This window comes from Lepisma saccharinum, chromosome 8 (assembly GCF_977018435.1).
Source record: "Lepisma saccharinum chromosome 8, izLepSacc3.1, whole genome shotgun sequence".
NCBI classification, from domain to species: Eukaryota; Metazoa; Arthropoda; class Insecta; order Zygentoma; family Lepismatidae; genus Lepisma; species Lepisma saccharinum.
In genome coordinates, this window is record NC_139236.1 from 54,553,501 (window position 1) to 54,569,991 (window position 16,491).

The following is a 16,491-nucleotide window of genomic DNA, read 5'->3' on the forward strand; positions in this document are numbered from 1 at the left end:
GTGAGATATCTTTAATATCTGGGTGAAAACAACATAGAGCTATTTACAAAATTTAAACTACATGAAGAATAATAACAATATGCCAATCCAACTGTAGGAATTAGAGAAGACTATTATAGTAGGGAGTGGATGTTTTAGATAATATCTGGAAAAGAGAATATCTCGGGTCAGGTCTGACAAGAATTACTGCAATGTGTGACAATATTGAAACAGCAAATGTGTTAAATAATCTGCCCAATGTTAAGGAAGAAGTGGGTAAGAAGTCTGAAGTGGATAATGAGAGTGCTGAAGAGGCTCGGTTACCAAAATTTTCTTCTGGTATAGAAGATACGGTTTTTATATCATTGAGTGAGATTAAGCAAGAAAATGATGATGAAGAAGCAGTTGGGATTTCGGAAGAAACTGACAATCTATGTGAAGAGCAAACCAAGGTTAAGGAAGAAATAAAAGTGGAGGATTCCATTACAGATATTGCTTTAACAGAGTCAGATGGAAATTTAGACTTTTCATGCCCCTTCAGTGAGAATACCCTTCCAAAGGCTTTTTCTCCAGATGCCCATTGCAACCTGGTAAAAGAAGAAGCTGAATACCAAGGCATGAAGATAAAAGATACTTCATATGAAAGGAAAGATGCAGATGAGAAGTAAGTGTATTTCTTAAATCTTTCTTTAAATTCTAACTACTTACATGAGGGAAAGTCATTAAATAGCATACTCTTTGTTTTTACAAGAGTACTTGCAGAAATATTTGGTGTCTTTATTTTTTGACATGGTCACCCTGCTTTACAACACATACACATGTATGGTTCACAAAGTTACAGATGCCCTCTAGATGAAAGCTTTTTAGTGTGCCCTTTTACCAACTGTGCATCACCTTCATTACTTCATTGTCATCTGCAATCTTCTGACCTCGCAAATATTCTTTCATAGGTCCGAACAAGTGAAAGTTCAATTGCATTGAGTCTGGACTGTATGGTATATGTTTTAACACCTCAAATTTCAGAATACATAGTGTATCCACTGTGTGCTCAGCCATATGGGGACGTTGTGAAGCAACAATTCCTTTTGAGAGAAGTCCCAGACATTTTGATTGTATCGTGCGCTTCAACTTGTTTGCTAGCATCTCGTTTTGAAATTTTTCATGCCACTGCATCAATTGTCTCTTACTCTGGTTCATTATGGTACCCGGGAACACATCTCCTGCCACATTCAATCGAGAAAAGTGTCGCCTTCATGAGTTTCATCTTTTATTGCACTACTTTGTCTTCCTCTGATCACTTGGGCTCTCCAACATCATCCTCTTAGTAGGGTCATTGTCACTCAAGCGAATCACATGTTGTGCCCGTCTTAATCTTAATGTTTGGTTCTTTATATCTCCCCATGTGTTCCAGAGCCACAACTAGGGTGAAGTGAGGGAAGTAGTGGTCCAGGGTTTCAATGTTTTGTGGTAGAAATTACTATTGTATTAATGATTCTCTGTATGTTGTAACAGTTGTTAGGTTGTGTGTTGTATAGTAACGCACTTTTGTAGTTGTATAGTAAATTACTCGAATATTAGAATACTAATTTCAGACTCTTTTTGAAAGAGAATAATTTTGTGAATAAGTGATGAAGATTACTGTTTAAAATATATTTCATGGGATTAAATTTCGATAACTCCTCTTACATCCATCATTGTAAAAGGCCTCCCTGATGGCACAGTGGTTGTGTCATCGCCTTGTAATCAAGTGGTCCTGGGTTCGATACCAGGTGGTGGCACATAGTGGTTCGGATACCACTTTAAACTGTAGGTCCAGTCCCTAAAGTGGACTTAAAACAACAAATCAATCAAACCATCATTAAAGCACTAACCTATGGAGGAGCACCTTCTCGCTATGTACAGATATCCACAAACAGCAACAATGCACGTAAATTTCAAGTTTCCTATGAAATTAGTACATTGTATCTAGTTTTACCCAGATGTCAAATGCCTATTATGTGTACCAGTAGCATAATCAATTAGTGTGGTAGGTGTTTATGGGGGGGGGGGAGCTATCATGTGTTAGAGACTTATTAAGTAAGTAGAGTTGTGGAGTCTTGCTTTATGAAATCTCTTAACTCTCGATTCTCATTTATATGCCTTCATTTCCGTAAATGTTGATTTTTGGCCATATATCTTAAACTATTTCTTCCAATTAGGGAAAGTTGTTCCCCTTGAGCCTGAAAGGCCAAACTATGCAGCATCTCCCATAACTTCACAATTAATACCCAAACTCTTTCCTCATTGGCAATTTTTCATTCTGAGAGAAAGATTGTAGTCCAAGGGGGTCAAGGTTGGGGAGGGATTAAATAGCTATTGATAAGTTCGAGTGAAGGACATGGTAATGTAGATTAATATAAGTTGCACAAGATAAAAACCAGACGGTGAACAATTAACATATTTAATAGAAACTGGAAGTTATGTCCGAAACATTCAAGTACATTAAAGCACGATACAACAAGATATACACACCTTGTAGCCATACGTACACTAGCTGAACCGTATCATCCCTCCAGGTGTCCCATTAAAAAAATTAGGTATGCTGATGACTGTATCTATCTGGTGGGCAGCGAATCCTGGTAGACCTTATCGGAGACGAGTGAGGCATGCTAGGACCTGCTCCTGGGTATCCGGCTCTGCCTGGGGTAGGTTTTGGCACTGTTCCACCGGTTGGCTGAATTTCTATTTGGTATCGTAACATTGAAGTCATCACCATCTGCAGTGTCGAGTGAAACACGTCTCTTCAACCACCTGGGGTGTACCACTCGTGTGACCCCATCTTCCAACATTATCTCGTAGACAACGAATAACAACTCCTTGGATGTAATTTGGAGTACCGTGTTGAGGCGATTGAACCCAAACTGCTGAGTTGATGGCGAAAGTACCATACTTCGACAAAGAGTCGTTCCTAAACTTTTGCTGACTTCCTCGGCTTGAACGGAGATTCACTGGACCGAGGCACATTGTTTGGTTCCCACCAAAACCTGGGCCAGTGCTTCAAGACCGAAAGTGCTGGTAGGCTTGCTATTCCACCCAGTCGCATGTTGAGAAGGATGAAAAGATGGTTGGCGATTGCCATATCAAGTTCAAGCATGCTCAGATTGGTTTTGTCAGTTATAAGTTTGACAAGAGCAGTTTTGACAGTACGAACGTGTCGTTTGGCTAAGTCGTTGTTTGGGCTGTGATAAGGCAGTAAAGTAATATGTTTGATACCATTCTTAAGGCAAAAATTCGAGAGAAGTGAACGTTGGTCCGTTGTCGGATATGATAGTATTTGGTATCCCTAGCGTGGCGCAATATTGCATAAGCCAGTGGATTGTTTCCTTTGTGTCCAAAGTATGTACAGGCCATACTTCTGTCCACTTGCTGAAGGCGTCTACTATCAGTAGGAACTTACGCCTTGCAAAGAAAAAGTGGTCTATATGCCATCTCTCGTTCACGTACGAAGCAAGAGGCCATGAAGAATCGGGTCCGTTGTGGACCTTACAAGCATTAGCTCGGCATGTATTGCATCTCGCTCCAAAATCCATAATCTGCTGATATGCGTGGCCACCAAAATCGGGACAGACAACTCTTTCATGCAGGTTGAGCCTATGTGTCCATCGTGTAAGGCTCTGAGAACATCTTTCCGTTTTACTGTGGGCATGATAAGTCTACCCGACCACATGAGCATTCCCTGCTCGTACGTAAGGTGAGCTCTTCTTTCGAAGAAAAGTGTGAGCTTCTTCCGTTCAGCAGACGTGTCGAGTTGATCTAGCCAACCGTTTACTACACAGGAGACCACTAATGAGAGCAGTGGGTCTTCTGAAGTGGCGTTCTGTATTGAGTCTCGTGAAAGAGGAGCTACAGCATCTTCAATGGACCCGAAATATGCATGAAGTTCTTCTTCTCCAGCTGATATTGTGTCACATGATTGCATAGGTAACCTGCTTAACATGGCAGCTACTTCTATCTTGCTGGAATGAATTATATTATATCAGTATAAAGATAAAAGTAGAGCCCATCTCATCAATCTATTGGATGAATGTTTTGAAATGGCTCGATCCGGAGAAAAGATAAACGTTACAGCACGTGCATCTGTAACAATCTTGAACTTGGTTCCAAGTAAAGGTTTGTGAAATCGCTTGATTCCGTGAACTATGGCTAGAGCTTCTTTCTCTACCTGGGAGTATCTCCGCTCCTTCTCACTGAAGGTGGTAGAAGAGCAGGCGATGGTCTGTAGACCGCCTTCGACTCAATGACACAATTGCGCTCCACAGCCGAATGGAGACCCATCGGTGATAAGTACAACGGGCTTTGTTGGATCAAAAGGTACAGTTGGATTCACCTGTCGAAGTCCAGCCATGATGCTATCGAGCTCGTATTGACAGTTATCGTCCCAGTTCCAAGAGACATTTTTCTTGAGTAAAGAAAGCAAGAAGTGAAGTTTCGAAGCTAAGTTGGGTACGAACTTTCGATGAAAGTTGATCATCCCGATGAAGGAACGTAATTGTGACTTGTCTTGAGGTGGTGGAGAATTTAGGACAGTCTCAAAGTTCTTGTCTGACGGCCGTATACCAGTGATGTCAATCTTGTATCCTAGGTACTCGATAGATGAGGTTAGGAATTGACTTTTGCTGGCACTCGCTTTCACATTGTGTTTGGCCAGACAACTCAGGACATCACACATGTGTGTGAAGCACTCTTGTAATGTTTCACCTCCGATGATGACGTCATCAAAGTAGAGGGAAACTCCGGGAATGTCATCTAGGATCTTCGCTAGGACCATTTGAAATAGATCTCCATTTATGTTGATGCCAAAAGGTAGTTTGTGAGGTTTATATAATCCCCAAGGTGTGTTGAAGACAGTAATGTGTTTGGCAGCTTCAGAAAGCTCCAACTGTGCGTAAGCCAATTGAAGGTCAATAACTGTAAAGTATTTACACCCGGCCAACTTAGAAAAAATATTCTTGAAACTTGACGTTTTCAGTCATCTTATTCACCGTTCCTGAGAAGTCAGTGCAGAGGTGATGTGCCCCTTCTTTCTATGTAACAACAACAAGTGGTGAAGCCCAATCAGAATATTCGACCGGTTTCCATAACCCTACTTTCACTACATTTCGAATAGAGTCCTGAACACTGTCACAAATACCGTAAGGAACTTTGCAATGTCTACGTAATACCGGTGCAGAGTTGGATCTCAGTGGTATATCGACCAAATAAGGTGCAATGGGCTTGCTCAAATCACCATCAAAAATTTTCTCGTATCTAGAAGAAATTTCATTCCTTAGATCGTTGACACCAGAGTTAGCAATAGTACCTGCTACCGTGTTCGATGAATGAACCCTAGCTGCAACTAAAAATCGTCTCCAAGACGGTTGAATTATGTCCAACCATGTACGACCGATCAATGGATATAAAAGTCTCTCCTGACAGAGAAAAACAGGTAAAGTGTAATCCCTATTGTCTAAGTATAGTTTAATGGATGTTTGTACATATCCTTCGTTTACACCTCATAATCGTAGGCTGGAATTAGATTTAACATAATGTGGAAACAACTGGTCAAAATACTTTTCGTTGAAAAGAGTGGAACAGCAGACCCAGTATGTACTTCATATTTAACAATACATTTATTGATTTGGAGATTTATGATGAAGCTATACGAACTGAATTGCTGCTCCAAAATGTGTTGAGTAGAAGTAACCAGTGTGGAATGATGACTGAGCGCATCATTGTTGAGATGGTTGAAGCTGAACGTAGGCAACTCATCGGATGTTGTGCTCCGTGAGGTTGAACTGGATGTTCTATTCACAGCTCTGTCAGAATTAGTTTTCTGCTTCTTTCTGCATTGAATATTTCAATGGCCTTGTTGTTTGCAATAGCTACAGGATGCGTTTCTTGCCAGACATAGACCTTGTGGGTGATTCTTGGTGCAGTTGCTGCACTGGAAGTGAGAATTTTGCTTGGTACCAGTTGAATTCTGATTGTAGCTGTTCTGCCTCGTTTCGCCCGAGCGTGAACTCGTTTAAGGGCCTGTGTGACGATCTGGATTCATCCGCGTCAATTTCTTGAGTTGGTGGCAAAGTCACAGAATCTGCATTGTATTTATTCGAGAATAATTTAACTTCTCGGTCTAATAACTCACAATGCAATGCAATCTCTTGACATTTAGCAAAGGAAAGATCACTTTCGGACAATAATCTTTTTCGAATTGAATCTGAAAGTATACCAACGATGAATTGTTCAACAAGTGCCTCATCTAAATACTGCTCATACACACATTTGGCTGCTTGTTTGATTCTCACTACGAATTGAGTAACTGATTCACCTTGAGACTGAATACATTTTCGAAGCTTGAATCTTTCCGTAAACTTGTTGGTTTTAGGCCTGAAGTGCTGACGGCATATGTTAGATTATATGGCATTTCAGGAGCCATAATATTGCGAAGTACTTGGAAAGCCTTAGGACCAATGACTGCTAATAAAACTGCTGCTTTTGTTTCATTTGCCACATTCTGGGCGAGGCAGAGTTGATCAAAACGCATGAAATAATTCTCAATATCTTCATTTTCTTCAACAAATTTGCTGAATATAATGTTGAGAGCCATGCTATTGAAACTTCAAATTACATTAACTGATAGAAATCACTGGAATGTATGAAAGTTACAATGTGTAACTGAAACTTGATTTTGCTTAAGCGTGAACCAAATTAGCAAACATAAATGTTATCTGTAAAGCTCAGTCTTGTTGATTTGCTACATGAAATCTTACTTGTCACTATAGACATGGTAATGTAGATTAATATAAGTTGCAGTAATACGGAAAGATGTTCTTAGAGCCTTACACGATGGACACATAGGCTCAACTTGCATGAAAGAATTGTGTCTGTCCCAATTTTGGTGGCCAGGCATATCAGCTATAATCCGGTTTCATTGATGGCAACCAAAGAGGTATCTACTAGTACGAAAAAGTTGCCGATGCATCTGTCTCCCTCGTGTTCATCATGTATTATCTTCATTTTCCAATCATCTGTTCATTCTTCACAATGGACATGCGAAGCTAATCATCAGAACCAGCCAGATAACTTTTTTCATATTGGAGTAAAGACCTCTGTAGTAATAGCACAGCAATAATAATAATAATAATAATAATAAATTTGTTATGATTTCACTTTGTGCTCAGATTTGATAATCAGGGCTGGACTACAGTTTGTAGTAGTAACCACTGCATTGTGTCCCTAATGGAAATCGAAACTGAGACATCTTGATTGCAACTGCAGATAGACCATTGTGTCTCTCTCTGTATACATACATGTTTATGAAATAATTCTTATCTGTTTTTTTTTTTTTTGTTTATTCCAGGATTGTTACAAACATAGCTGTGTCAAGAAGAAAATGCAACTTATTACTAGTACCAGAAGAGACAAATAGTAAGATTGGTGTGTGCTTGGATTCGCAAAACGTGCCTTTTAATGATACATTCCTGGAAGATGGGTTTAAAAATGACTTAAGAGACACATCAGGCACATTAAAACGACCATATACATGTGATGTGTGCAAGGAAACATTCCCATTGATGTCAAAATTAAAGTCTCATTTTCGTATACATGCTCCTGTAAAACCATTTAAATGTGGAGAATGTGGTACAGCATTTGTTCGTAAATTCAGTCTGAAGATCCACATGCGAACTCATATGGGAATCAAGCCATATAAGTGCGATATATGTGGAAAATGTTTCCCACAGAACCATCACCTTATAAGGCATAGAATGACTCACAAAGGGGTTGGTCCTTATAAATGTCAAATGTGTAGTGATGCATTTTATAAAAGCGAAGAGCTTAAAGTTCACAAGAACATGCACAAGCAAATGTTATTAACGTGCTTTAAATGCAACAAGATTTTTTCAAGTGCCAGAGATCTAAAGCATCATGAGATAACTCACACTGGAGATAGACCATACAAGTGCCAGCTGTGCAGTAAGAGTTTCTTAAAGCTAAGTTATCTTACTGTGCATGTACAAAGCCATACTAGTGATCGTCCTTTCAAGTGTACCGAGTGTGACAAGTCTTTCAAATATAAATCAAGTCTTGTGCAACATATTAGAGTGCATCAAGGAATTAGACCGTTCAAGTGTACACACTGTGAAAAATCTTTTACTGTGCTTAGATTATTAAACAAACACATGAAAATTCATAATGGTGTGTGAACTGTGTGGTAAGGATTTCTCTCAGAAGGCTTCCTTGATAGGTTTCTACATGGGTGAGCATCCATTGAAATGTAAAGAATGCAGTAAGACGTCCCCATTTCTTGCTGGCTTAAATAAACACAAACAAATTCATGAAGAAAGAGGGCTCAAGTTAAATGGTTAATTTATAAGCAAAGAAACAAGATTTAGAACCGTATTTTACCGTATCATATTAGTTCAAAGTATTGACAGTAGGGGCATGGGGAGCAGCCCCCCTCCCCTCCCGATACACACTTTTTGTCCCCCCAGTATGGTTTCTTAATGCTAATCCTTGTCTACCCGTGGATTTGACCCGAATTCCATTTTAAATACGATTCTCTCTATGTACACAAGTCACAAATGTTGCAGGATATACTAATCTACTAAAAATTGTTAATTGTATAAGAATTCAAACTCAAATTTAGCTCGTCAACTTCAAGATATATTGCAATAATATTCTATCTGTCGAATATATCGTTCTGCAAAAGACACTAACAAAGTAAAAGGATTGAGATAATTTTGTGCTACTTTCCACACAAATAACTAAACTTTGAAAAACGTGCCTCAGGGCATTTATAAATATGTATATATTCAATGGAATCTGGATTAATAAAATTTACAATTTTTCACTTCTGCGGAGAAAAAATCATGCATAATCCCCAGAATTCAAGGAATTCCCGGTGAGTAGCCACCCTGCTAGCAATTAATGGTAAGCGCCTAAAAGTCCTAGAATGGAGTTTATATAAAGACCTAAATCACTCTTTTTTTAGCACCTGTTCCCTAATAATTACTATTCACCTTAGCAATTGATGTCTAAAGACAAGCAAAGTACAAGATGTGTAAAAATATAATACTGTTGATGAAGAGTGAAATATAGCTATATATTTTATATTTTATATCTTATTTTATTGTATGTTATTACTTCATGTAATAATAATCGTCAGTATTAATAAAACTTAAAATAATACAAATAATAATGCCTTTTTATTATATGTGAGACACGTGGTTACTCCTCGCGAAATATATTTCACAGATACATACTTGAAGGGATATTTATACTGACTGACTAGTTAGTTGCTGGGAGTAGCATATTTGTCAAGCATGAGTGGATCCAGTGCCCAGTGTAAAGTGCATATATTACTACAGAATTTAGTGTGTGCTCACACAAAACACACCACAATGGCCATGTGTGAAGTGATAAAATTCATGTATAATTCCGAGTTTTCAAGGTGAACTTTCCAAAAATTCAATGGCAAAAGCATATATATTCTGTATTGCGACTTTACATATTACTGCCTCTCACCACCCATGCACATATACACACAAATATATTAACAATGTAAATGGTGTGTGAGATTCCACCATATCCAAAAATTCTAAGTCAATTCAATTAAATGGTATTTATATTTAAAATTTTTAATTTAAGATGAGGATTCATGATGGTTGCGGTAAACGCGGTTTAATATTACTTATGTGAAATTTAGAAAGTTTCATACTTCCGCATTGCACAATTTAATGGTTAAATCCTATTAATTTCGAAGATCCACTGTCTTCATTCACAAAAGGGTACGGCTTCAAACTAAATTAATAGGATTTAACCATTAAATTTATGCAATGCGGAAGTACGAAACTTTCTAAATTTCACATAATTAAGATAAGGAGTTTACATTTGCCATTTCACATAGTCAGACTCAAAATACATCCACAAACACAAGTTACAAATGTTACAGGATATACCAATCTACGAAACATTGTTAATTGTATAAGAATTTGAAACTCAAATTTTACCTAATCAACTTCAAGATATCTTATCTTGGAATAATCTTCCATTTATCAGATAAATTATTCTGCAAAGGACACTAACAAAGTAAACAGACTGAGAGAATTCTGCTTTATTTGTCATGCAGCTTTCTTTTCCTTCTTTGATAAAAATAAAAGCATTGTGAAAAACTTCCCTCAGGACATTTATAAATATGTGTAAAATCATGCGGAATTCAAGTAATTGTCAGTGAGAGCCACCCTGTAATAGTAGTTGTGCTGCTCCTAGAAGATCTTGCCTAAGCTGAGAATTCTCTTGGATATTACACATTGTATTCTAACATGGGATTACACTACACTCCAAGAATGCAAAAATTCAACAAATCGGCTCTTACTGGCATGAACAAAAGGAATAAGCAGCAATGATCTGAACAAATGATAATAGAGCAGGAAGCAGTACAAAATGATTCAATGTTTCCAACCTAAGACCCCCGAAATAAACTGCAATATTAGTTTAAAAGTTAAGTATAAATTATATCAATAATAAATTGTCATTGATATGTGAAGAATGGTTGTTTTGAACATGTTTGGAACTATTTAATGTAAGAACACCTGAAATATAGCCTGCTGCAATACTTCTATTGCCTCTTTTTTTTTAAGCATCATCTTAGTGTAAAAATAATGTAATCTGGCCTGCAACCTATCACTGATACTGCATGTAGGAAAGTTCGAGTACAACTGGTTTAACTCATTACTATTATAATTGAATATTATTCATTTGTGATAATGTTATGATGGTTGTTAGGTCTTCCATCTGAATTTTTTCCATACTTTTTTTCCTAGGTATTGATCTACTGCTGTATTTAGGCATGAAGTTCAGTGATTCTGATGTAATTGTTTTCTTATCTGGTTGTGTTAACTTCTCTTGGCTTGATCGTAATGTGTGAAACACACGACAATACATTTAAAGCCATTTGTTGCATTGCAGAACATATTCACACACACCCAGCTATACCAATGTTTCCTTAAAAAAATATTTGTGGGAAACCAAATTGGAGAACATTTTTTTTTCAGACCCAAAAAATGACACACAAATTCACTTTCAGAGCAATAAGGGATAAATATAATTTGCATTTTCATAGCTCACTCTGCACAAGTAAAAATGGAAGGCTGTTTAAGACCAAAATCATTTAATATTTATAAATTATTTTGTAACTTTAAAATCATTAGGAATTGATTATCTTGCAGTCCATGTTGAGACTGCTGATCAACAGATACTTGAATTCTCGTATTTAAGCAAGAAAGTTTAAGGCAGCTCATTAATGTATAAATATCTTTCTTTTACAGATATTTTTTAGATGTTACATACTACTACTTCCCAAGGAATAATAAGATACAAAAATACTGATATTTTATGAATTTTGTCATGGATCTAGTTAAACTTGAAGATGATAAAACAATAAATCTTTGTCAGCTATTACCTCAAGAAGGGCATTGTGACTATTTTGATGGGGCAAACGGAACTGTTGCTACTGTTAAAACTACCCCATTCACGATCCTGGATGTGAAAGAAACGCTAAGTTTTTCTTCTGTTGACCAAAAGTGCACACTGCTACTTGACAATAAAACTGAAGAAAGCTGCTGCGATAAATCTGTCAATTTACCACACAGGGAAGAAAGTATATTTACTGCTGATAGTCAGTCCCAAGAAACATTGCCAAGCGTGCACGATGCAGAAAAGGATTCCCAAGTACTCAAAGTTGAGATAAAATTTCAAGAATCGCATTTAGAAAGTGATGGTCATTGTCCTGAAGCGAGTACAGAAAACCCTTCACATGAAAATCAACATGCCTGGGGCAAAAGTCGCAAAAGGACTAAAGGTTGTGAACGAAAGAGAAAAAACAGTGACAAATCAAAACGGAAGTAAGTATATTTTCATTTATTTTCTTGCCTTTTTATAGATTTCTGCAGAGATCCAAATTCACACATAATACGCTCTGATGCATGAGAAACATCTCAATTTAATTAATTCAAGTATGTATTTTGCAATTAGGCATTTTTTTTATACCAAAGTTGATACAGTAAATTACTCGATGAATACTTGATACAGTCACAACTAAAAAAAGTAAGTTTTGTATTGCATCAATTTGATACAGAATAGGCTAGTTCAAAATGAATTTGCATTTGAAAATTATATTTTTGCACTGCAATTATAAATTACAAATATGAGTGTAGTACAGACGTTATTTTTTAAAATTAATGGCACAGTGAGAAATTAATGTAATAATCTTGCCCACACGTTCTCTAACATGTATAGTGTACAGTGGGATCCATGAGTATTACGAAGCAAATTGTCCATCACCAAGTTTACTTTCTTTATTTTATGCAATGAGAGCTTCAAGAATTCGAACAAAATGCCAAAGAGGCTGCATCAGCATAAGTAAAAGTTCATTCCTTAAAAAGTAACACGATACAAGAGAGAAATTAATGAAAGCAGTTATGAACAATTTGCCGAGCAATACTCATGGATCCTACTGTACTTTTATATATTAAAGTACCATTGTAGCACATAGTTTTTTTTAAAATTCAGTTTCTTTTTGCGTGTGTATGTGTGTGTCTCAGGTTTAATACTTTTCATTTAGGAAAGTTAATTTATATTCCCTTACAGAGAAGTGAACATAACTTAGACTCCCTCATTCAGCTTGAAAGAATTTATTGTGCTGTAGTTAATGATTTACAAGCATTAAATTTATAATGCCGATCTTCAAGTACAATGATGAGAATGAATGATAATGATTAGTTGAAAGAACAAACACAATGGAATGGCCATGCTATAGCTAGAACTCAACCCAGAACCTTGTATGGCAAGACTAAGTTGAGCACTTGACCACCAAGGTGCTGTCCAAAAATAAATTGTTGTATTTTAAATTCATAACAGCGTCACTTCCCTGCAACCATTAATGGTAGAATTGCATTTCTAAGCAGATAATATTTGAAAAATTTAGTGTGTTGTATTTCAGTAATGAAAAATTGCATTTCTTTCAGGTCGTTGAAAGCACAAAGACATCAAACACAGACCAAATCAGCCCAAAACAAATATAATTTACGATCAAAGCAAATGTGTACAAAAGGAAATGATGTGAGAGATGCTGTTAACACTAGTTTGAAGACACACAATCAGCAAAGTGGGGAACTATTTGATGAGGTGATCATCAAAGAAAAACTCGCGAGGAATCATGGAAAGAAAAGTCCCAAAAGAAATGGAGTAAATTGTGACGTTAGTGGAAAGCCAGATTGTCACCAAACTACCCATATGGAAAACAACGTGCAAATGTGTGATATATGTGGAAAAACTTTTTGTCTTAGAATCAATTTAGAAAAACATATTAAAATACACTTAGCGAAACCATGCTATTCGTGTGATACATGTGGGAAGTCGTTCATTTTGAAGGAATACCTAAAAGATCACATAATGAGACATGAAAGACAACAAAGTGATGAGACATTTGCTTGTGAACATTGTGGACAATTATATAAGCTGAAACAATCACTTTTAGCTCACATAAAGCAGCAACATATGCAAAATCCCACCTTCTCCTGTAGAGTTTGTGGTAAACACTTTCGGGACAAATACGACCTGATGAGACATACAAGAAGTCATACTGGTGAACGTATACTTTGTGATATTTGTGGAAAGCCATTTGTTCATGTAGGAGATTTAAATAGGCACAAAGCATCACACGCTAGTGCAGAAGATGATGAATCCAAGTATCTCTATTTTTGTGAATTTTGTGGAATGAAATTTTCCGAACGATATTTGATGTTGAAACATTTGAATCGAAAACACAGAATTAACAGATTCTCATGTGAATTCTGTGGAAAATCATATTGTGACAAATACTGTTTGAAGGTGCATATTATTAATAAGCACTTACCACGTAACCAACCAATAAGCATCAAGGCAAGTCATGTTTGACTCTCCGTGGTGGGAGCAAACCCAACATAATTAAATCTTAACAGCAGTTTTGTATACTACATGGTAACCATTACTGACAAATGTATATTTTCTAACAAATGTAACATTCAGTTGTTTAAAAAGGAGTGTGTAACATGTCAGGACTTACTTTCCTCTAGCATCAGTGCAAAGTACGGTTTACTGTGAATGGTGCAGATGTGTACAGTGTAAGAAATAGACCAAGTATAGATTGAGCACCAGAAACCATGAAAGATTTTCCTAAAGGTAGATTTTAAAAAAAAAAGTTCTAATGGAATTTTAATGTATGAAAATCTAGTTTGTAAGAATAGTACTGTGGCACCTCAATTCATGATTTTTTGTGAACCCAAGACTAAATAACTTATTGTCGGAAATGTAAAATCAAGTTTCTACTCTGTAGGAAATACAAGGAGAAACTTAAAAAATATATATCAGAATTAATGAAGTAATTTTTGTGTGGAGTGATTACAAATATAAAACTCAAGAAAAATGTCCAATAAGATGTGATTTAAGAAGTGAACAATATGCTATTAAAGAGCAAAAAAATGCTGGTGATATTGTCACCATTGCTTCCCATATAGTTTTCTCCACATAATTTATGTCTTCTTCCTCCCCATTTTTTCAACAGCTATTCATAACATTTTCGTATGTTCAATCCATGCTTATTCCAACCAAGTGTTAGTAAAATACATGTGCTCAATTTGTAAATTAAGTGCATAATACGGATACAGAAAGAAGTACATACATAGGAAGTTGGTAAGAATCCATTTCATAATAGAAGATGCACGTGTGTTCATGGTAAGGAACATCTGAAATCAAGGGTAGAATGTCTTATATGAATATAGTCAAATGTCGATAGTGCCTTATATGAATATAGTCAAATGTTGATAGTGCCTTATATGAATGTAATCAGTTAACTTGTACAATTTTACAATGTTTACATGATTTATCTTAAAAACAATGTAATAAATTTGAAATGTTGTAGATTACTTTCTCTTAAGTTTTCATATGGCAGAAAATTGTTTCAATCAAGCAGCAAAAAAATTGATATTAATAATGTGATATTCAGATGAAACTTAAAAGTTCAATTTCCAAATTTTATGCTCAAGAAAGTAATATACATATTTGATTAAAGATCATTATATTTTTGGGTGAAAAAACTTTTTGGAACATGCAAATAAATAGGAAGCATTGCAACTGGAGTGTAAATTATTAAATATCCAAGTTCTACATTTTATTTATTTAAATTTTGACAATAGTTTGAGTTAATAAAAAATCAGAAGTCTATGAATGTGATACAACTTCAAAATCATACATCAAACACACAATTATTAAAACATAACATTGAATAACATCATGAATTCCTTAAAAAAATACTGGAAAGCATTTAGTTAACTTGAAAAAACATAATGAATAAATAAGTGTTATTTTCTCAAATACATAATATACAAGATTATTACCTGCTGCTGTATCATGAATAAGCATTTTACATGGGCAAGTTTTATAAAGCAGCCAAGGCGACAGCCAATGCAAAAGTTGCACCTAATGCAATATATCCGGTGCGGTATAAGTCGGAACGCTTCAGGAGATGTCCCATATCCCAAGACTGAATGAAATAAATATTAAAATATGCATTAGTTAATTCCACTCACTACATTACCACAGGTTGTTCACATCAAAACATGGAATTTATTTTTCAACATGATATCCATTTACATCACAGCATTTGTTAAAAAGATCGAAGATCAGTTACTTCCGTGTGTGAGTACGAAATGTCGATCCTCCCGGTATGTCGTCGAAATCCTCATAATCGGGGCCGAATTTGAACTTGACAAGGTTTTTACCGAATTAGGAAAACAAGATGTCAGAATCGGCTTCACCAGGGGAAACCAAGTTGACGGGAGGATCAACTTTTTGCACCTGTGCCTTACCAAAACTGACAAAGGGATTATAACAGGGGTTTTTCATAAACCGTTGGCAGGCGACTTGTACGTCCACAAGAAATCTGACCACTCCAATAGGATAAAGTCAAACGTTTACCTTAATTTTTTCATCTGAGCTGAAAGATTATGTAATGATGAAAAGGAAAAAGAATAAGAGGAAGCATGGATAAAGAGGGTGGGTATAAAAAATGGTTATACAATACTGGATATGGAAAAGGGGCCAAAAAAGCGAAGAAAATAATAAGAAAGGAACGCTAGCACAACTTTAAAGAGGAAGTGAAAGACGAAACTGGGTTGGAAAAGGGAGGAAATGAAACTAATTTTGTCGGAATCCCCTATCGGAAAGGTGTCTCCGAAAGAATTGAAAAAAACAATGAGAGGATATGGTGTAAAATGCAGGCTGAAAGCACCTCGGAGCATCAAAAAGCATTTCACAGGATATAAAAAAGGGGGAGAGGATAGGCATGATAACCCAGAAGAGCAAAAGGGAGTTTATAAGATTGAATGCGAATGCGGGAAGGAATATGTGGAACAGACGGGGAGAAGCATGCGTGTCAGGTGGGGTGAACATGACAAG

General features: G+C 36.3%; 2 protein-coding genes across 2 annotated transcripts in view; one reads left to right on the plus strand and one right to left on the minus strand.

Moving 5' to 3' along the window:
• On the plus strand, nt 1-15,333 carry LOC145991009 (uncharacterized). Its single transcript, XM_083126669.1, has 3 exons — nt 1-643; nt 11,325-11,900; nt 13,023-15,333. Exons 2-3 carry the CDS (start codon nt 11,392-11,394, stop codon nt 13,951-13,953), a joined length of 1,440 nt encoding a protein of 479 aa, XP_082982795.1. The 5' UTR covers nt 1-643; nt 11,325-11,391; the 3' UTR covers nt 13,954-15,333.
• Nucleotides 15,193-16,491, minus strand: part of LOC145991011 (succinate dehydrogenase cytochrome b560 subunit, mitochondrial-like) — a 23,353-nt gene continuing 22,054 nt past the window's right edge. The window contains exon 5 of the mRNA XM_083126670.1: nt 15,193-15,577. Within this exon, the coding sequence (XP_082982796.1) occupies nt 15,473-15,577 (105 nt within the window). The 3' untranslated portion in view covers nt 15,193-15,472. The remainder of the gene's footprint in view (nt 15,578-16,491) is intronic.